At 40.5% G+C, this 20,580-nt stretch overlaps 1 protein-coding gene across 2 annotated transcripts; it reads left to right on the plus strand.

Annotated features, from left to right (window-relative positions):
• The first annotated feature begins 390 nt into the window (after nt 1–390).
• On the plus strand, nt 391–12,367 carry LOC136318462 (E3 ubiquitin-protein ligase TRIM34-like). 2 transcript variants are annotated; one of them, XM_066250793.1, is made up of 8 exons: nt 391–650; nt 4,656–5,125; nt 5,737–5,832; nt 6,503–6,733; nt 8,808–8,830; nt 10,401–10,501; nt 10,797–10,823; nt 11,103–12,367. In XM_066250793.1, the coding sequence occupies exons 2-8, from the start codon at nt 4,706–4,708 to the stop codon at nt 11,666–11,668; spliced, it is 1,464 nt and encodes a 487-aa protein (XP_066106890.1). In that variant the 5' UTR covers nt 391–650; nt 4,656–4,705; the 3' UTR covers nt 11,669–12,367. The 2 variants fall into 2 exon arrangements, with proteins under 2 accessions (XP_066106890.1, XP_066106891.1); XM_066250794.1 differs by lacking the exon at nt 5,737–5,832.
• The last annotated feature ends 8,213 nt before the right edge of the window (nt 12,368–20,580 follow it).

The following is a 20,580-nucleotide window of genomic DNA, read 5'->3' on the forward strand; positions in this document are numbered from 1 at the left end:
CTTCTTGTGGTCTCTCTTCTGTTTACCGGGAGCTCCAAGTACAAGCTCATGGAACCATTTGCAGATTGCCAAATACACTAAACTTGCTTGTCCTCCCAGCTAGGCCATTTCTGCCTCCCAGAAGTATAGCTTAGCTGCCAGTGATGTACCAGAGGAACTCTTGATTCCCTAAGATGAGTTTCTACATAACCATTTTTTCCTACTTTGAACATATTACATTTTGGTAGATGGTTGGACTGGATAATTGAAGGAGCCCTCCTGGGCATTGCAGAATGCTTAACTGCATCCCTGACTCTACCCACTAGATGGCAACAGCATCCCGAGTTCAGACAACCAAAACTGTGCGACTTTTCCAATGTCCCCTTTGGTAAACCTTCCAACCTCCACCCCCACCCTTCTAGAACCTCTGGCTTAAAACATCCTGTCTGGAGTGGCCCCAAAAGACTGCTGCCCTTTTGGCCTAGAAGGTCCTTCCCCTTTCCTTTTCCTGCTAGCTTCAAGAATTTCACTTTCATTTCTCAGCCAGCTCCTCAAGAAAAGCTACTTCATTCAGACTGAGCCTCTGTTTGGAGAGTGACTCTTGACAGGGATACCTGTCTTTTCCTTATCATTTAAACCAGGACTCAAGACATCTCTATTGGGACCTGAAGGTATGTGGGGAGACTTGGGGGGGGGGGAGGCAGAGCGTGGGAAACTCCCAGAGAAAAGTACTATGTAAAGTTAGGTGAGTTGAGTTTGTGACCCATATAAGCTCTGAAGGGAAGAAGAGCCAGTGTGGGGGCTTCTTGCTCTGAGTGCAAACAGAGGGCAGCGTCTAGAGAGGGACATCTTGGAAAAGAAGCAGTGTATTTTTATTTTATTTTATTTTGTGACAGAGAGAGAGACAGATAGGGACAGATGACAGGAAGGAAAAGAGGTGAGGAGCATCAATTCTTTGTTGCAGCTCCTTAGTTGTTCATTTGATGGCTTTCTCATATGTGCCTTGACAGAGGGGTGGGGGAGGTTACAGCAGAATGAGTGACCCCTTACTCAAGCCAGTAACCTTAGACCCAAGCTAGTGACCTTGGGCTTCAAGCCAGAGACCTTTGGGCTCAAGCCAGTGACCATGGGGTCATGTCTATGATTCCACGCTCAACCTGGTAACCGAGGAGCTTCGAGCCTGGGTCCTCTGCATCCCAATCCAATGCTCCATCCACTGTGCCACTGCCTGGTCGGCCAAAAAAGAAAGGAGTGTTGAAGAGGCAGAAGACCTTGTTTGTGTCCTGGAGGGGCCCTATTTTTCCAGGCCACGTTCATCCTCATCTTTTTCCTGTTCTATAGTTTTGATTGTCTATCTTGCTGAAGGAAACTGAAATCTCTGCCTCTCTGTCTTTATCTCTGTCTCTTCACCTCTTTCTCTGTTAAAGAGGTAAACAGAGTTTCATCTGCACAACTCCACTCTGTTTGTAAAAGTGGTCCCTGTTTTAAAATCACAAGCTCCTAGTATGGGGCATCAGATAGAATGGAGTCTTGGGGGCATGGCCAAGGCTAATATTGAACCAGATTCTTTCACTACCCTCCTGGCAACCTCCAAGGAGCTGGCTGTGGCCTTCCTGCCATATCTTCAGCTGCTGGCTGGCCTAAAGACAGCAGGTGGAATGAGTCGTCTGCTGCCTGCCTCTGAGCCTGCCTTTTATGCTGTGTCCTGAGCTTCAGTCTCAGGAATCTACTTGCACTTCCAGGAATAGACCTGCTTGCTCTTAACTTCACTCAGTAGCCCATTGACACTGGTGTCCTCACCTGCCTTAGAACTCTTAGACACACCTTTGTGGTGACTGTTACCTTTACTGTTTACTGTTTTCCTTTGTTCAGAGTTAATTAATAGGGGTTGATTATTGTTCAGCAGGAGCCCAAAGATTCAATGGTCATGCTAAGAAGTCTGCCCCACACAGATTTTGTTCCATCCTAAGTGCTTCTGTGAGCATTTGGCACACTGTTGATATGTCATATATTTTCTGCCACATGCCCATCCTGTCTTAACTCCCACTTTTCAGAAATCAGTGTTACTGCCTTTTTTGGGAGTCTATGCCTACCCTAAAAAGAAGGTCCATTTCTGTTCAGGTATTGGTGGTCTCCCCAGGGTCAAGAAAGAGGCCCAACACATAAAATAAAATAGGTTTATTTTAAAATTTTTCATACAAACTAAAACAGGCTGCTTCTATGAAAAGGAGCAATGAATATCCATTTAACATATAGGACATGTTAAATACATATAAAAACTAACATTCTAGTTAGGGAGAGATTATAAAAGCAGTAAATAATTGATACAGTATACAAAAAGGTGACTAAGATTATTAGCGAGAGAGACAGACAGACAGGAACAGACAGACAGAAAGGGAGAGAGATGAGATGCATCAATTTGTAGTTGTGGCACTTTAGTTGTTCATTAATTGTTTTCTCATATGTGCCTTGACCAGGGGGTCTCCAGCCAAGCCCATTATTCCTTGCTCAAGCCAGCGATCTTGGAGACCTTGTTCTCAAGCTGGTGAGCCCGCGCTCAAGCCAGAGACCTCAGGGTTCAAAACTGGGTCTTCAGCATCCCAAGCTGATGCCCTGTTCACTGCGTCACCTCCTGGTCAGGATGGGGTCAAGTTTTTTAAACATTCAATTAGGGTGACACATTTGTTGTGACCTGCTAAAAGCATTGCTAGAGCTCTTGGAAAAAGTGTCATTGTGGTGACATAGGCTTAGACTTGAACTCTAAGCAGTGGCCTGAAGAGGGACTCTAGCCTAGGAAAACAGGAAGGGAGAGTTGCAGTGTGTCTGAATTCCCCACGTCTTTGGATGCCAGAAACAGGCCCTATGTTCCCCACTGGCAGTTTCTGACCCAAGAAACCAAGGAAAGTATCTAGGATGTTGTCTGAACACAAAGCACATCTTTCCTGTACTTCACTTCCAGGAGAAACATTTATTTTATTATCTAACCCAGCAATGTTCAACCAGTGTGCTGTGACACGCTGGTGTGTCACAAGACTTTTTAAAACATGCAAAACCTGACTATTTAGTCAGGTACACTAACATCTTTTCCCTTAGATTGTCAGAAAAAATAATGACAACAGCCAACACAATAGCTGTCTGGTGTGAACAAATCAAAATTGTACCTATTTTTTTTTTCAGATTGGCAAAAATATATAATACATTTTTTGTGTGCTGTTTAATTTTTTTAAAGATATTATTTATTGATTTTAGAGAGAGAGGGGAGAGAAGGGGAGGAAGAATGGAAAGCATCAACTTAAGTAGTTGTTTCTTATATGTGCCTTGACCGGGCAAGCCCAGGGTTTCAAACCAGGACCTCAGCATTCCAGGTCATTGCTTTATCCACTGCGCCACCACAGGTCAGGCTGTGCTGCAGAATTTTAGTGATTAGTTTGTGTGTTCTGTGAGATGAAAAAGGTTGAAAAATCACTGCTCTAACCAGCAGAGAAGTATAGAGTTTACATTATCATGAGTCTGAATGTTAGGAGAAGAGTCAGTTGTGGGACACAGTGGTCGGACACTGAGGGCAGCCAAATGACCCGGGAGTTCTAGCAGGTGGATACTACTCGTGTTCCTTTCTACCTCTCTGACTGCTGCTCGGCTCTGGGGTCACTCTTGGACATTGGTGGAGTCACTACCCAAGTATGAGGTTCTGCCTTCTTTGTACCTTCTTCCTTCTGTGGTCATTATTGTGGCAGCTCCTTTGACATCAACTCCTTGCAGCCCCATTTTGATATGAGATCCACAACCCCATAGAGAAAGCGTGTTCCATTCTTCTCTCCTCTGTTGGTTCTTGGTGTTTTTCAACACTGGTTGAATACCGAATAGAGTGAAAGATAACATAGAACCCGACATCCATGGTTGGCTTAGAGCTTCAGTTATAAGCAGGGGTAGAAATTACCATTTTATGTAAACCTTGGTTTTTGGCAGTCATCAGAGCCTGATCTAGTGAACTGTCACTGCAGCCAGGAGCCCAGGACATATGGATTTTAGACAATTTTCAGTATCTGTAGCATTGGCTGGATTGTACCTACCAGCCCTCTTCTAAAATGAAATCTAATCACCTATAGAGAAATGAGGAGGCTCTTTGTATACTTATCAAGCATCTTGCTCCTGTGTTTTCTCAGCTCAGCAGTGAATAAAAAGAAAATGCATAATCCATATGTGGTTTACATTTTAGACGTAGGATATTTAACCCTTTGAGTAGTACGAACATTCATGTACGTCCTCACTCAAAGGGTTAACAAACAACTCACTACGCAAAGGGTTAAAGAAGGGTACCATATATTACAGAGTGATAATAAGAAAAAAGTGGCAAATAATACACTGAGTGATGTTTTAGTGATTGTGCTGTAGAAAAGTTAGTCATATTAAGCCTTTCTGCTAAGAAGATGTATAAAGAGAGTTCAGTGAAGTGTAAGAGGAAATCATACAAATATCAAGGGGAGGATCATTTCAGGCTGAGACAAAAACCGAAGCTCTGAGGCTTACCCAAGTCACCAAATTCAATTTCTATTTTCTCCCTCTTTTTTTCTTGTTATTTAATATTTCAGTCATGGCCAATCCTTAATGTCTGCACAATTGGCATCCTTTTTATTTGTTCCATGGTTATACCATCTCTGTTCAATCTGTCCATCTAGGAATCTTTAAACAAGAAAAGCTTCAGGAAGAAACCAGGGGAGCAGCTGCCATGGCTTTAAAATTCCTGATGAACATAAAGGAGGGTGTGACTTGTCCCATCTGCCTGGAGTTTTTGACAGAACCCCTGAATCTAAACTGTGGCCACAGCTTCTGTCAAACTTGTATCACTGACAACAAGAAGTCAGCGGTCGGCCCGGGAAGGGAAAGCAGCTGTCCTGTGTGTGGTATCAGATACCCGCTTGAAACCCTACGGGTTAATCAGCATGTGGCCAACATAGTAGAGAGGCTCAGAGACGTCAAGTTGAGCCCAGAGGAGGAGCAAAATAGAGATCTCTGTGTGCACCATGGGGAGAAACTCCAACTCTTTTGTAAAGAGGATAGGAAGGTTATTTGCTCGCTTTGTGAATGGTCTCAGGAGCACTGTGGTCATCAGTTGTTCCCCATGGAGGAGGCAGTCAAAGAATGCCAGGTAAGGCCCAGGGTGGAGGGAGATGGGCTGGAAGATAGTACCTGGTGGGGAAATCTCACCTTTCCCTCCTGCTTTACTCACTACAGCATCATAGTACTGAGTCCTATAATCTCCTTCCCCTGCATCAAGAACAGTTCTATGTATTATTCTGTGCATTGCTTTCAAGTACATAAAAGATGAGCCTGGAGTACAGACTTTGGCCAAGAGTGAAAGGTTTTCTTCTTTGTCATGTGGATGTAAGATTTCTTTCACAAGTTGAGCTCTCATAGCTCTTCTCAGCAGGATGGTTGCTATTAAACATTGCAGATTGGATGTAGAAAGTCTCAACAAGAGGATAGCACTTCCCTTGGCCATAGCAGAATCAATACTCACTCTAAAAAGAAAGAAAGGCTGTCTTGGTGAGGGGATGGTGATTTTCATTACCCAGAAATAAAGAACACATTTACTTCCTCAGATTTTCTCCCATTTCAATAGGTTCTAATCACCAGATTCTAATCACAGTTTCTGTAAACCAGTCTCTTCTTAGATCAGCCTTATTATTTCTCATTTATTCTTTATCCAGGTACTAAGAAAGCCCTTAGGTTGACTTTGGTGTGATTCCTCTCTCCCAGGAGAAGCTCCAGGCAGCACTGGACAGGCTGAAGAAGGAGCAGCTGGAAGTTGTGAAGTTGGGTTTTGACATCAGAGAAGAGAGAATTTCCTGGAAAGTAGGAGGAAACTCTTCCTGAGGAATTTCTGAGCTAGGAATCTTGGCAGGATCTTCTATGCCAATCACAAGGAAGCTCCTTTCTCTTCATTCCCTGACATTGAATGAGTCCAGAAGCCATTTGATTAGTTCTCTTCCTTGTCCTGTCTCTGTTAGGGGTAGGAGCAGGAGAGTAGATGTTGTAAGTAAACATATCACAAGTACAAATGTTGCAAGTACACACAGAACAAAGAATTGAGGGCAAAGACAGACTTTATGGTAAGGAAGGCTGAAGAATTTTGTCTTCCATTTCTCTTTTCCTGTGAGGCTCTGACACCTCCAGTGGAAGGAAGACACTGGGCAAAGGACCAAGATTTTTCCTCAAGGTTCAGATGTGAGAGTGTGGAAAATGCAGAAAGGCACAAATGTGCAGGACAGCTGTCTAAACCTAAACCTTACTCAAATTTTACATTTATTCCAGGGTTGACATAGATAAGACAGTCTAAGGCCTTTTTGGTTTGCGCTGAAGAGACAGTACTAGGGGAAAAAATAACCTTCCCCAAAATTACTTCCCTATTTCTATCCCTCTCCTGGTTAGAACTCCATGAAAAAAAGAATTGATTTTCCTGGTTCTTAATCCCTTTCACAGTAGGCTCTCTGGCTGACAGACTCATTACTTCTCTCTCTTGCAGAATCAGATACAAACTGAGAGACAAAGGATACAAACAGAATTTAATCAGCTTAGAAACATCCTGGACAGTGAGGAGCAAAGAGAACTCCAGAAATTGGAGGAAGAGGAGAGGAAGACCCTGAATGACTTGGCTAAGGATTGGAATAAACTGGTTCAGCAGAGCCGGTTGCTGAAAGAGCTCATGGTAGACCTGGAGAGTCGCAGTGAATGGTCAACAAAGGAGTTGCTGCAGGTTAAAAGGGAGACCCAATCTGAGAGTCTTAAAACACAGTCTAAATTGCTTCCTCTTCTGTGTCCTTGGTCTTTAATTCTGGTGATGGCATTAATTGGGGTTTTTTGTCCTTCAGGAGAATTTGAGAATAAAGTCAACAGATAAGGAAGAAAAGAGAATCATGAAACACAAAAAGATCAGGATTTGAGCTTCCACATCCATCTGTGACTAAACTAATATTTCTCTGGCCACAAGCCTTTTTTGTTGTTGTTGTTAAGGAAATGTTAGTTGATTTCTTTGTCATGTACAACCAATTATGGTAATGCAGAGAGCAAAACATTTATTTGGTTGTAAACCCTGGCCAGCGGTATTTAAGAGTAAGGCCAAATATATTAATATATATTATTCAAAACAAATGAATCCATAATGGTGATGATATGGAAATGCAGATGATCAAAAGAAGGTAAGGACACCCTGGCTGGGTAGCTCTGTTGGTCAGAAGATTGTCCCAATATGCCAACATTGTGGATTCAATCCCCAGTCAGGGCACATAAAAGAATCAACCAATGATTACATGAATAAGTGGGACAACAAATCGGTATTTCTTTCTCTCCTTCCCCCTCTCTCTTCCTCTCTAAAATCAATCAATAAAAATTAAAAAACACCAAAGTTAAGGATATGGAGTGGACTAGATTGGAAAGACATTTTAATGTTTGGGACAGAGACTGTATGTATTTTGTTACCATTTTTGACAAGTGGACATAAGAAAAAATAATATGACTTGGTAAATAGAAGTTGCATTTTAAATATTCTGAGTGGCTGCTATGTTTCTTCTTCCTTATGGAATGTATTATCCTGGATAGATAACTAGACACAGTAGACAATGATTAGATATGTTAAGTTTATAATTGATAACACCCACATGTAAACTAAAATTTAAAAACTAGAAGAGGTTTTCTGTATACAACATTATGTATTGTGCAAAAAAGGATAGTTTTACTTTTTTTTTTTTTAGTATAGATGGTTTATATCCCCTTTTCTTCCTTAATTGCCTTTACTAGAACCTCTAGTACCATCTTAATACAAGTAGTGACATCAGACATTCTTGTTTTCTTTCTGATCTTAGGGAAAAAAGTGTTTAGTTTTTCACTATTTAGTATGATGTTTTCTATGCGTTTTTCTTAGATGCCTTTATCATGCTCAAGAAGTCCCTTTATTCCTAGTTTGTTGTTATTAATGTTTTATTTTTATCATGAAAGGAGTTGGATTTTGTCAAGTGATTTTTTTCTGTCTTTTGAAATCATCTCTTGGTTTTAATCTTTTTTTCTATTAATATAATCTTTTATAATGATTGCTTTTCGTGTGTTAAACTAACCTTGCATTTCTTGGGTAAAACAAACTTTACCATGGTGTAGATGTATATATTTTAAAAGAATTCTTTTTTCTGGATTCAATCTTCTACTCTTTTGTTGAAAATGCTGGTGTCTATATTCATAAAGGATATTGGCCTATAGTTTACTTTTCTTGTGATGTCTTTGGTTTTAATATTACAATAGTACTGGCCTCATAGAATGAGTTGGGAAGCATTCTTTCTTTTCTATTTTTTAAAAGAATTTGTGAACTATTTGTATTATTTCTTCTTTACACTTTTAGTAGAATCCCCCAGTAAAGCCATCTAAGGTTGGACATTTTTTTTCAGAAAGATTTTAATTTATAATCCATCTTGACATGTTTGAAGTCTATTCAGATTTTTTATTTCTCTTGAATCAGTATTGTCAATTTCTATGTTTCTAGGAATTTTCCCATTTAATCTAGGTTATTTAATTTATTGGCATACAACAGCCCCTAGTCTTTATAATCTTTTAATTTCTATAGTGCCAGTAATAACATCTCCTCTTTCCCTCCTTATTTTAATAATTTGGCTCCTCTCGCTCTTACTTTCTTGGAATGTCTAGCTCAAGGTTTGTCAGTTTTATTAATATTTTCAAATAACTTTTAATTTCTCTGATATTCTTTATTGTTTTTCTAGCCTTTCTTTCATTAATCCTACTTTAATATTTATCCTTCTTTACTCATTTTTCTTTTTTCTTCCTAGGACACAAGTGGAATCGTTAAATGGTGCGTATGGGTAACCATGACAGGTGCATTTGTTTTATGAAGAAATATTTGTAGTCATGAGAGTTATTTGGTCATCAACCAGGATAAAAATTCTCCCAAAGCAAGAAAAGTTACATGTAGTATTACTTTAAATTGCTGATCATAGATAAAGATTTAAGTGTCCCATTTCTATTGTGATTGAATCAGATCCTACGGTAGTGGACTCAATGGTTGAAATTCACAGTGTTAGAGCCAGTAAAGATAATAGGGATAAAGAACTTTACTACCAGACTCTTATGACTTCACTCATTTAACTCACTGATACTTGTATTTCATAGATTGTCTTTATCACATGCAGGTCCTCATTGAACTCTAAAATAGGTTAGGAGGCAACACCTTTCTACTTACTTTGCTTAAAAAGGAATAGAGGAGACCAAGCCATTCTACAGAGTTCTCTTTAGATTTCCAAAAACAGATCTGAACCTTGTAGTTTGTAGCTTTGATCTTTGTGCCAATAATCTCTCCTGTTCACACACTTTAGAAGCTTATATAAGAAGGGATAGCCTCGCCTGACCAGGCTGTGGCGCAGTGGATAGAGAGTCAGACTGGGATGTGGAGGCCCCAGGTTTGAGACCCTGAGGTCGCCAGCTTGAGCGCAGGCTCATCTGGTTTGAGCAAAGCTCACCAGCTTGGACCCAAGGTTGCTGGCTCAAGCAATGGGTTACTTGGTCTGCTGAAGGCCCGCGGTCAAGGCACATATGAGAAAGCAATCAATGAACAACTAAGGCATCGCAACAAAAAACTAATGATTGATGCTTCTCATCTCTCTCTGTTCCTGTCTGTCTGTCCCTATTTATCCCTCTCTCTGACTCTCTCTCTGTCTCTGTAAAAAAAAAAAAAAAAAAGGATAGACTCTGTGTGCAAAGTTGCCAGTCTACCTGGCAGCTTCAAATTCTTTACAAACACATGAAATTCTAACCATTTTTTTGTTTAGTAGAGCCAGTAAAGATAATAGGGATAAAGACTTCTCCTTTGCTAAGTGTTTTTAACTTTTTTCTGGAACACCTGAAATCTCATGTGTTATTTGTGGGCCACAGCACTGAATGGAGTTCAGGCTTTAGACTGGGGCATAGGGCAAAGGCTCCTCAAAAGGAGACCCACATCCAGCCAGGATCTGCAGCCTCACTACGGATCTGCCTGAGAACCCACATCACATCAGTGGCCCCTTTTTGGGAGACTCGCTATGATGTGGAAAAGTCCACATATTATGTATCTTTTTTTAGATGTAGCAAAGGCTTTATTAGATGTTATTTCATCTAAGTCATATAATTTCCACAAGGTATCAAGGGAAGGTTAATTACTCTGTTTTTAGAAGAAGAATCTGTTTCTTTTTCTAAAGGGTCACACTGAGGGAAGGTCGACAGGAGCACATGTTTTCCTGGCACCCATAGGAGGGTACCCACCCTCCTCAGGCTTCTCAGGGAAGAAGGTTCAAGCCCATTAATGCATGGAGGGAGGGAAAGGAAGTGGTATTGGAAGGACACAAGGTAAGAGATGTAGGGTCAACATTTTTTTTTTTTGTCATTCCTAGGAGTGAGGTGTGGACATTGAAGAAGCCAAAAACTGTTTCCAAAAAACTGAAGCGTGGATTCCGTGCTCCAGATCTGAGCGGAATGCTGAACATGTTTAAAGGTGCGGAGAGCCAGGCAGGAGTGTGGAGGTGGGATATTTGTGTTGTCAGGGATTAACCTGGAGAGCTGGGTATAGTTTCAAAGTAAGGACAGAAAGGAAGGTGTTCAGAGAAGAAGGGACATTTCTGGAGAAGGTATGGTGAAGGAAGAATGGCTAGATTCTGGTTTGTCCTCTCATTCACCAGTTTAGAACTTCACAGGGGTTTCCTCACTTGCCCTTACTTTAGAGAAGAGATAGTTGTCGGTGTTTAATCATTTACCTCTAATCAACATTATTGACTCTTTTATCATTTCAGAGCTAACACATGTCCAGTGCTACTGGGGTAAGAAGTTACTGGGTCTTCCAATCACTTTGTCCTGATCCCCTTTTGGAAGTGGGTGGTTTCAGTGAGATCTGATGATCCTCGTGCCATCTGTTTCCTTCACCTGCCAATACACACGTATATTACATTTCTCCAGTGCTTCACCCTGCCGCCCCCATCCATCCACACAGGTCCTTCCTAGTCGTGTCCTAATTATGTCCCAAGTTCCCTCTCCCTGTCGCCAGATAAACCAGCCTTGTATCTGTCACCTAATATTCTCTTTTTATTTTTCCTCTGCAGTGGACATCACATTGAATCCATTCAACTTAAATTTAAACCTTGTCCTTTCAGAGGATCAGAGACAGCTGACATCTGTACCAATTTGGCCCATAAAATATTGTAATTATGGTATCTTGGGCTCTCCATATTTCTCATCAGGGAAACACTACTGGGAAATAGATGTATCCAAGAAGACTGCCTGGATCCTGGGAGTGTACTGCAGAGTACGTTCTTGTAATAAAAAGTTTGGTATTAGACGAGGCATAAATGATCAAAATGTTTACTCCAGATATAAGCCTGAAAATGGCTACTGGGTTGTAGGGTTACAGAATAAGTCTGAGTACAAGGCCTTTGAGGACTCTTCCACCTCTGATCCCAAGGTCTTGACTCTTTGCACGGCTGTGCCTCCCCATCGAGTTGGGGTTTACCTAGACTACGAAGCAGCAACTGTCTCATTTTTTAATGTCACAAATCATGGGTCACTTATTTACAAGTTCTCTAACTGTCGCTTTTCTCAGGCTGCTTATCCATATTTCAATCCTTGGAACTGTCCAGCTCCCATGACTCTGTGCCCACCGAGTTCCTGAACCTTCTCCTTCCCTCACACCCTTCTGTGTAGTGTAGCGCCCTTGTCCTGGGCTCATCTCCTGCACCTGAGCTGACTGCTCCATTCAGGCCATCTGTTTTCTTGTTTTCTGTCTTCCTACTTTAGAACTTTTACTCACTCTTAGGATGTACTCTGTTCCTGGTTTAAATTTGAAAAGAGGCCTTTTACCCTTTTCTGTATTCTTTGTTAAAGACATTGAATTCCTCCTAAAGACAAAGCAGTTTTGATCTAGCATCTATCTTGTTCCATTTCTCCATATTTTTCTGTATCATTGATCTGAAGAGGAATAGCAAAGCCTGTCTGTGACCACCCATGATCCTAGGACTATCTATAATCACCCCCACCCACCACCACCAACTAAGGCGTATTTGAATGGATGCCTGCTTGTTGCCCAGCATATAGCAGGTTCATCAGAGAGTTGAGGGAAAAAACAAAATAATATATGTACTTGGAATGAAAATGTAATGTTCATAGTGTTTGAGTCAAAGCCTGTCTCTTCTCTCACTAGCTGTATAACAACAAGCAGTTTCTTTTCATGAAATATGTTATGATTTTTAAACTGCAGCTAACTCTTAAGATTATTGTGTAAAACTAACTGTCACGTAATACAAAGCACCTATTAAGTGTCTTGCACAATATAATAAATATTTGTTATCATGATCACTGAGAAGTATAAGCTGTGTCAAGGAGCAGGAAGTGGTTACACTGAAGTCTCATTTGCCGAGTTCTCAGATTCTGCTGTCAAGACCAGTCCATTTCCAGTCTTGTGTAATAGAACATATTACACCACGGTGGGACTGTTTTAAGGTTCTTTAATGAGATGGGTCAGAAAGTCCTGCGAAAGTACGTGTCCCAATTCTTTCCAGCAGAGGGAGCCATGTCTAAAAACATCTGTTATTAAGCACAGATTTTTATGTTTGGCTCTTTTCCTTGCGGTGAAACACCTGAATATAACGCCCTATATACCATCCTATGCACTTTTCTTTTTCTAACTTTTTAACTCAATTTCAAATTACAATGAGGAATAGACTACCCAGGAGAAACAAACTTTTCTTAGAGAAGTATCCATTATAATTAAGATGGCTACTGCACAGAGCCCACATCAGGGTATAGAGGGGTAATTATTGGTCTCAGTAAAAATAAAAAGAGAATACTTGGGCTGGGATAGGTATGCACATGCACACGTATGCTTGCACACACATACATGTATGTATATGTATAATTATATGTATAAGTATATATGGAAAGTGAGAATCTATCTTTATAATAGTTAATATTTTTAAAAATATCACAAAGGAAAGAGTTTCTATCAGGGAGTTGAAGAAATTAATAACCTTATGAGATATGGCCCAGTGTCCCTGGCTAATGAGTTGAGGAGGCAGGATTAGCACTGGGTCTGTGTTTCTCTGGCACAGGTACCCTTTCCACAGTTCACTCCTCAAGGAAAGGTAGCAGCCAGGCTCCCTAGGATGTGGGGTAGGAGGGAAAACCCAGGAAATGTTGATCTGTACAAGGAGGCTGGAGCATCATGGGAAATCTTAGGTGCTGGATGATAGTGATTGATGTGTTCAATGCATGCAGCTGTTAATGAAGCAGGAGCTTCTCATGATAATGAGTAAAACCCAGTTGAACACTTAATGACCAAGGTGCTCTTACAGGTGACATGTAGTAAAAAGGGAACACTGGACAGTTAAGAGATTGACCTTTGAAATCAGAAAGACTTTAAAAAAATAATAGTGATGTTGCTACTCTCTGGACTTTATTCAATTAATTTAGTTGAATTACTGATCTCATTCGCACAAGGGCCACTTAACTATGTTTTGCCTGAATAGTCAGGTTTTTTATTCTTCCCTCAAAGATCTCTGTTGTGGGTGTTGATAGTCCTATTTTCTGCTGCTTTGCTTAATATATAGTGTTTCCTTTATCTCCTACCTCAATGCCCCACTCATATTTCAGGCTGGGACCTACTCTTAATTTAGAGCTCTCTTTCCTCCTTTTGCCAACTTGTATTATTAATTTACCTTTGCCACCCAGCTTAGTGTATCCCAAGGTTCTCTTTACCAGGCCACAGTCACAGAGCTCCAGGGAAAAGCAACCTGGTCTCAACTCTCCAGGCAGAGGAGAACAGAAGCTCCATATCCACGCATGCTGCAAATGGCTTTTTCCAGTCTACCTGAATCATTACCAGCTAGAAGCAGCGGTCATTGGGACTTGGACATGAGCTGCAAAGTATAGAATGGTGACAACAATTCCAGTGCCATATGGACTTTTCCTGTGGGGAACTTTCCTGGACTTCTGCTCCCTGTGACAGCTCCTAACAGACTGAACTGTGGTTGGGTTGCATTTTTCAGGGATTTGGCATGGTGAGGGGGCCAACTTGGACTTGGGGAACATGTTAAGGACACTACTCATTTATGGATTCTTGCTGTATTGGCCAAGAGTTTGCTTAAAGGCTTTTAATCACTGTAAAAAAAATAGAGGACTGGATGAAGAAGATGGGGCATATATACACCATGGTATATTATTCAGCTAGGAGAAATGGTGACATCGGATCACTTATAGCGGAATGGTGGAGTCTTGGTAGCATTGTGCAGGGTGAAATAAGCAAATCAGAAAAAAACAGGAACTGCAGGATTTCATACATTGGTGGGACATAAAAGCGAGACTGAGAGGCATGAACAGGAGTGTGGTGGCTATGGGGAGTGGGGGGAGGGAAGGAGGGAGAGGGGGAGGGGAGGGGGAGGGGTACAGAGAGAACTGGATGGAAGGTGGCAGAGGACGATCTCTCTTCGGGTGATGGGTATGCAACATAACTAAATGACAAGATAACCTGGAAATGTTTTCTTTGAATGTATGTACCCTGATTTATTGATGTCACCCCATTAAAATAAAAATTTATTTATAAAAAATAAATAAATAAAAAATAAAAAGAAAAAAAAATTTAGTTGAATTAAGTTTCTCATCAGAAATAAAAATACTAGCCTGACCAGGCTGTGGCACAGTGGATAGAGCGTTGGCCTGAGATGCTGAGGACCCAGGTTGAAACCCCAAGGTCGCTGGCTTGAGCATAGGCTCACCAGTTTGAGCACAGGGTCGCTGGCTTGAGCGTGAGATTATAGACATAATCCCACGGTTGTAGGCTTGAACCCAAATGTTGCTGGCTTGAAACCCAACATCACTGGCTTGAGTCCAAGGTTGCTGGCTTGAGCAAGAAGTCACCCGCTCCACTGGAGCCCCCTAGTCAAGGCACATATGAGAAAGCAGTCAATGAACAATTAAGATGATGCAACAAAAATTGATGCTTTTTATCTCTCTACCTTCCTGTCTGTCTGTCCTTCTCTTTCACTCTCTCTCACTAAAAAAAAAAAAAAAAAAAGAAAAATACTTGTACTAAGATTTACCTGCTACAAATTTGTGGAAATTAAGTAATTATAATAACTTGCTCATTTTCTAGTACATAAAGACTAATGTTGATAAATTTTCTGATTTAAAATAATTAATTATAATAATGAATAATAATCTACTCTAAATATTAGTATTTGTTTTGCTTTGAAATAAAATAACTTGATAAATAATCTCACATCATTGTTTAATTTCATCTTTTTGCATAATAAATATTTTTAAATTTTCAATTAGCTATTTCATGTTATAGATTCTTTTCTGCGTATACAATTCTAGGTTATTTTCTCTAAAGATTTTTTAAATATTTTTCAAAAAGTTCCTGTTCAACAATTTGCTACCAATTAAAGTGTTCCTTTTTTTGTAGTAAGGACATGCATAAGATCTAACCTCTTTACAAATTTCTAAGAAGTTCCTCTTCCATAGATATAAAGTTCAGTTATACCAGATGAATAAGTTTTAGAGATCTACGGTAGAAAACTCTGCTTATATTGTACTGTGCATAAAAATAAATATTTTTTCATTATTAAAAAAGGTTTTATCCTCATCATAGCTACCTAGTCTTTTTTTAATTACTAAAACAGCCTCATTAGTCAAAATATACTAACCTGATTTGACATACTTTTCTATTTCCACAGTATTTCTCTTTCAATAGAAAAGCTTTTTTCTTTTTGTCCAGCTAAGTCACTATGTTTCAGGTTGTTGGTACACGTTATGACTAACACTGACAGAGGCAGGGTCAGGAGTTCTATTATAGGGTCTTCAGGAATAGTGTATGTAGATCAAAGCTTCCTTTTCCTGGTAAACCTCCCTCATTCCAGTGAGCTGAAAGGTCGCAGTAGGCTTCAGAGGTGAGTAAAGCCGGTTCTTCAGTGAGACAGCAGGATAAACATGCCTGGAAGGAGACTGTCCTTTTCTAGGGGCCCCGTGTGGAGGTTCCCCACTGGTTTTCAGTTCACTTTCTCCTTCTCTCCCTCACCTCAGGAGAATCTCCTGCTTCAATTATCACCTCCCCTGATAATTTAACTTCATTTCCCCTGAGCTCCTCTGGATGGTCTGATCAGGGCCCTGGTTTGGTGAGGGAATCCTGACCACACGTGCTCCTACCCTGTCTGCACTCTTCTCCAAGGAATCACGACTTCTCCCTTGGTGTCAGAAGGCATGTTGAGTGGTTTGTGGAGGGCAGAGTTTGGATACCCAGAGAAAAAAAGGCAATTTGCTTGGATGAGTTTAATTTGTGTTTCGGAAGCTGTTCTCAAAGGGAGAAAAGACCCAGATTGCAGACTTCCTGCTACGAGTGCTGACTGAAGGGTGGTCTGGGGGAGGGGTGGTCTTAAAAGAAGGGAGGTCTGGAGAAGTGAAAGGCTTTGTTTGTTCCATGGAGGGACCTTTATTTTACCATGCCTAATCTACTCACGTCCACTTCTTACTCTATAATATTTGTGGACCACTAGAAGAAAATTTTACTTGATGTAAGTACCAAAAAGGAATTTATCTTCTGAGATGTACTTCCCGTGGTCAGCCGAGGGCCCAAGTGTTATAATAATAAGAGCCTAGCAGCCATTTGCTGAGAGACGCTTCTCATAGTCTCTGTGTAACAAGAAAAGACCCAGAATAAACTCCAGGCTTCCTGCCTTGATGGTGTGGCACTTGACAAGCTCTGCAATCTTCACACCCACTCATCCAGGCACAGGGAGTTAGTTGCTGCAGTTGCTTAAAAATAAACCTTGCTCATCCTTCTCCTGCAGCCACCTGACACATCCCTCCCCTGAGAGATCAGGAGAAAGAGGAGCACCTAGGCATAATTTTCATGGGTGACATCTGCTCTAACTTTTACTAAACAAAATGGGTTACTTGATTGGTGTCACAAGAGTAGTGTGATAACAAGATCCTGAGCCCATCAGAGAAGGAAGATAGAGTAGGGCAGCCTTTGTGTTCACTGCTCACTTTCCCACAGAAGGTACAGCTGAGCCCTCCCTACTCAGGCGTAATTAAGACACCAGTCAAGTGTCTTTTCACCCTGACTTCCCTTCATGTGACCAAATCTTACTTTATCAAAATTGACTTCGAGATTGTTACTTGTGCTCTATATACACTGTGCCCATCTCAGCCACCATCAGTGTCAGACCCTTGTCTTCTGAGCTCACACAGTACACCCCTGTCATGCCATTTACCAGAGGGTATTAGAACTGGTTTTACTTCTCTGCTTCAGCGTTGCTTTTGCTAGTTATAAACTTATATTAAATATTATTAGATGACTGCCTGACAAAGAAACATGGTACAATTTCATTTTCCTGTTCTATTTAGGAAAAGTGACTCTTTCCCACATGACATTAGGTATTTGTGCTTTTATATTACTTAGAGAAACTATACTTTACTCACAAAAAACTTCTGTCTACATTCTTACTGCTTGGACTTTTATATGGTTATCATCTTTTATTCTCTTTTTGCTGCCTGCACTTGAAAGCCAATTAGTGAAGGATAAGGGCTGATGCAAGAAATAGCTCTTTTCAAGAGTCAATTGCTTGAGAAGATGGTGGACACATGTTGCAAAGACCATCCTAACATCTCCATGCAAAAAAGAGGTTTCTACGAGGAGGGAGGAAGAAAGCTGAACAAAGAGATCAAGGGAAGAACTGGTCAAGTGAAAGTCTGGTATAGCCATTCCAATTTTATTTATTTATTTATTTATTTATTTATTTATTTATTTGTTTGTTTGTTTATTGTTGAACATCAGCAAATTTTCTAAAGCTAGAATATTAGGTGGTTGGGCCCTGGCTGGTTGGCTCAGTGGTAGAGTGTCAGCCTGGCGTGTGGAAGTCCCGGGTTCGATTTCTGGCCAGGGCACACAGGAGAAGCGCCCATCTGCTTCTCCACACCTCCCCCTTTCCTTCCTCTCTGTCTCTCTCTTTCCCTCTCGCAGCCGAGGCTCCATTGGAGCAAAGATGGCCTGGGTGCTGAGGATGGCTACATGGCCTTTGCCTCAGGTGCTAGAATGGCTCTGGTCGCAACAGAGCAATGCCCCGGATGGGCAGAGCATCGCCCCCTGGTAGGCGTGCTGGGTGGATCCTGGTTGGGCACATGTGGGAGTCTGTCTGACTGCCTCCCTGTTTCCAGCTTCAGAAAGATACAAAAAAAAAAAAAAAAGAATATTAGGTGGATGGAATTAGGGTCTTTTGAAGTCAATTCCCAGAAATCTTATAAAAATATGTTGTTTACCTACAACTTGCATATTAGTCACAGTCAGTTTTTACAGAAGTATTGTCCAAAAAATGTTGGCATTGATTATACTCCTTATGCTATGAACCCTCCCAAACCAGGTGACTCATCTAGTACATAGAAAGTAAGGTATAATTTATCTTTTCTAGCTTGTTTGTTTTGGACATTATTTTAACAAAATGTATAAATTTAATTTTCTAATTATTAATTGCTAAATATAATTACATTTCAAATTTGTTCTTGAGTCTTATGATCTTGCCTGACTTGCTTTTTAATTTTTGTACATTTCTCTGGACTTATTTTGATCTTTTATATAAATTTTATATCATCTGCAAATAAAGAATGTTTTATTTCTTCTGTTCAAATATTTGTGTTTTTATTTGTTTTTCTTGTCTTAGTTTTAGAGCTAAGGTCCACAGTTTAATGATGAATATAAAGGGTGAGTGTTGACATGTTACTTGAAATATCCTCTATCATGAATAGAATGTATTCAATATTTGACTATTAAATATGCTAATTGTAGGTTATTTCTTCTTTTCTTTTTTTTTGTGACAGACAGAGAGAGGGACAGATATGGATAAACAGACAGGAAGAGGGAGAAATGAGAAACATCAATTTTTCATTGTGGCTTCTTAGTTGTTTATTGGCTCTTTTCTCCTATGTGCCTTGACTGGGGGGCTATACTAAAGCTAGTGACCCCTTGCTCAAGCCAGCGACCCTGCATTCAAGCTGGTGAGCCTGTGCTCAAGCCAGGTGAGCCTATGCATAAGCCAGCAACCTTAGGGTTTCAAATCTGGGTCCTCTGGCCCCAATCCAGTGCTCTATCCACTGTGCTACCGCCTGGTCAGGTTTGTTATAGTTTAATGATATAAATATTTACATGATAAAATATTAACTGATAAAAAATGCTTTTTAAAAATTTATTTCAACTTATTTTCAAATTTTCTATGTGATTTTTGCTAACTTTTGTATATTTAAAACCATGTTTTTTAATTTTCAAATACTTGATGATTTTTTACCTTTTCTTCTGATGTGTATTTGAAATGCAATTCCTTTCTAGTCCAAAACATATATTTTATTATTTCAATATTTTAAATGTATTGACACTTGCTATATGGCCTAAACTATTGTATGTTTAAATTTTTAATTTAAAACATTTGTTTGTTTGTTTGTTTGTATTTTTCTGAAGCTGGAAACAGGGAGAGACAGTCAGACAGACTCCCGCATGCGCCCGACCGGGATCCACCTGGCACGCCCACTAGGGGGCGACGCTCGGCCCACCAGGGAGCGATGCTCTGCCCATCCGGGGTGTCGCTCTGCCATGACCAGAGCCACTCTAGCGCCTGGTGCAGAGGCCAAGGAGCCATCCCCAGTGCCCGGGCCATCTTTGCTCCAATGGAGCCTCGGCTGCTGGAGGGGAAGAGAAAGACAGAGAGGAAGGAGAGGGGGAGGGGTGGAGAAGCAGATGGGTGCTTCTCCTGTGTGCCCTGGCCGGGAATCGAACCCGGGACTTCCGCACAAGCCAGGCCGACGCTCTACCACTGAGCCAACCAGCCGGGGCCCCTTTAACATTTTTTAATATGGTTTGACAATGATAACTCCTTAAACTTTTTCTTATCTGGGAACCTATTTAAGTCTCCCTCAATTCTAAATGATAACCTTGCTAGGTAGAGTAATCTAAATTGTAGGTCTTTTTTTCATCATTTTGAAGTAACTTCATGCCAATCCCTAATGACCTGCAAAGTTTCCCTTGAGAAATCAGTTGATAGTCTTATAGGTAACTAACTGCTTTTCTCTCGTTGCCTTTAAGATTCTTTCTTTGTGTTCTTCATTTCTCATAGGGTCTTTCTTATGCTTTCTATCTTCTTTTCAATGATTCCTAGGTCTATATTTGAGGTTCTTACTGAGATAATCTGTTCTTCCCTTAAGTTCATTGAAGATTCTTATAACCATTGTTTAGAACTCTGCCTCTTATAGTTTGCTTGCCTGTTTTATTTAATTATTTTTCAGAAGTTTTTGCTTGTTTTTCCATTAGGACATGTTTCTTTGTCTCCTTATTTGATTGCCTCTCTATGTTGACTTCTATGTGTTAGCTGTATCTGTCTTGTATAGTCGATGTCCTTTGGGGCCCACTGGTGTCCTTTTTTTGTTTAGCAGAGCTAGGTTTACCAAGGGTGTCCCTTGTATGGATTGTGTATGCTCCCATTTTGTAGTTGAGCCTTTATTATTGTTTGCACATTATTGTTGGGTGAGAGTGATTCTCATGCTAAGTGG

The sequence above is a fragment of the Saccopteryx bilineata genome, chromosome 1 (assembly GCF_036850765.1).
Source record: "Saccopteryx bilineata isolate mSacBil1 chromosome 1, mSacBil1_pri_phased_curated, whole genome shotgun sequence".
In the NCBI taxonomy this organism is placed as follows: domain Eukaryota; kingdom Metazoa; phylum Chordata; class Mammalia; order Chiroptera; family Emballonuridae; genus Saccopteryx; species Saccopteryx bilineata.

Excerpts from the sequence above, each read along its gene's own strand:
- LOC136318462 (XM_066250793.1), top strand. The coding sequence starts at position 4,706 with ATGGCTTTAAAATTCCTGATGAACATAAAGGAGGGTGTGACTTGTCCC. Across the intron at positions 8,831-10,400 it reads ACAAGTGGAATCGTTAAATG|GAGTGAGGTGTGGACATTGA; the intron begins GTGCGTATGGGT and ends TGTCATTCCTAG. Across the intron at positions 10,502-10,796 it reads AATGCTGAACATGTTTAAAG|AGCTAACACATGTCCAGTGC; the intron begins GTGCGGAGAGCC and ends TTATCATTTCAG.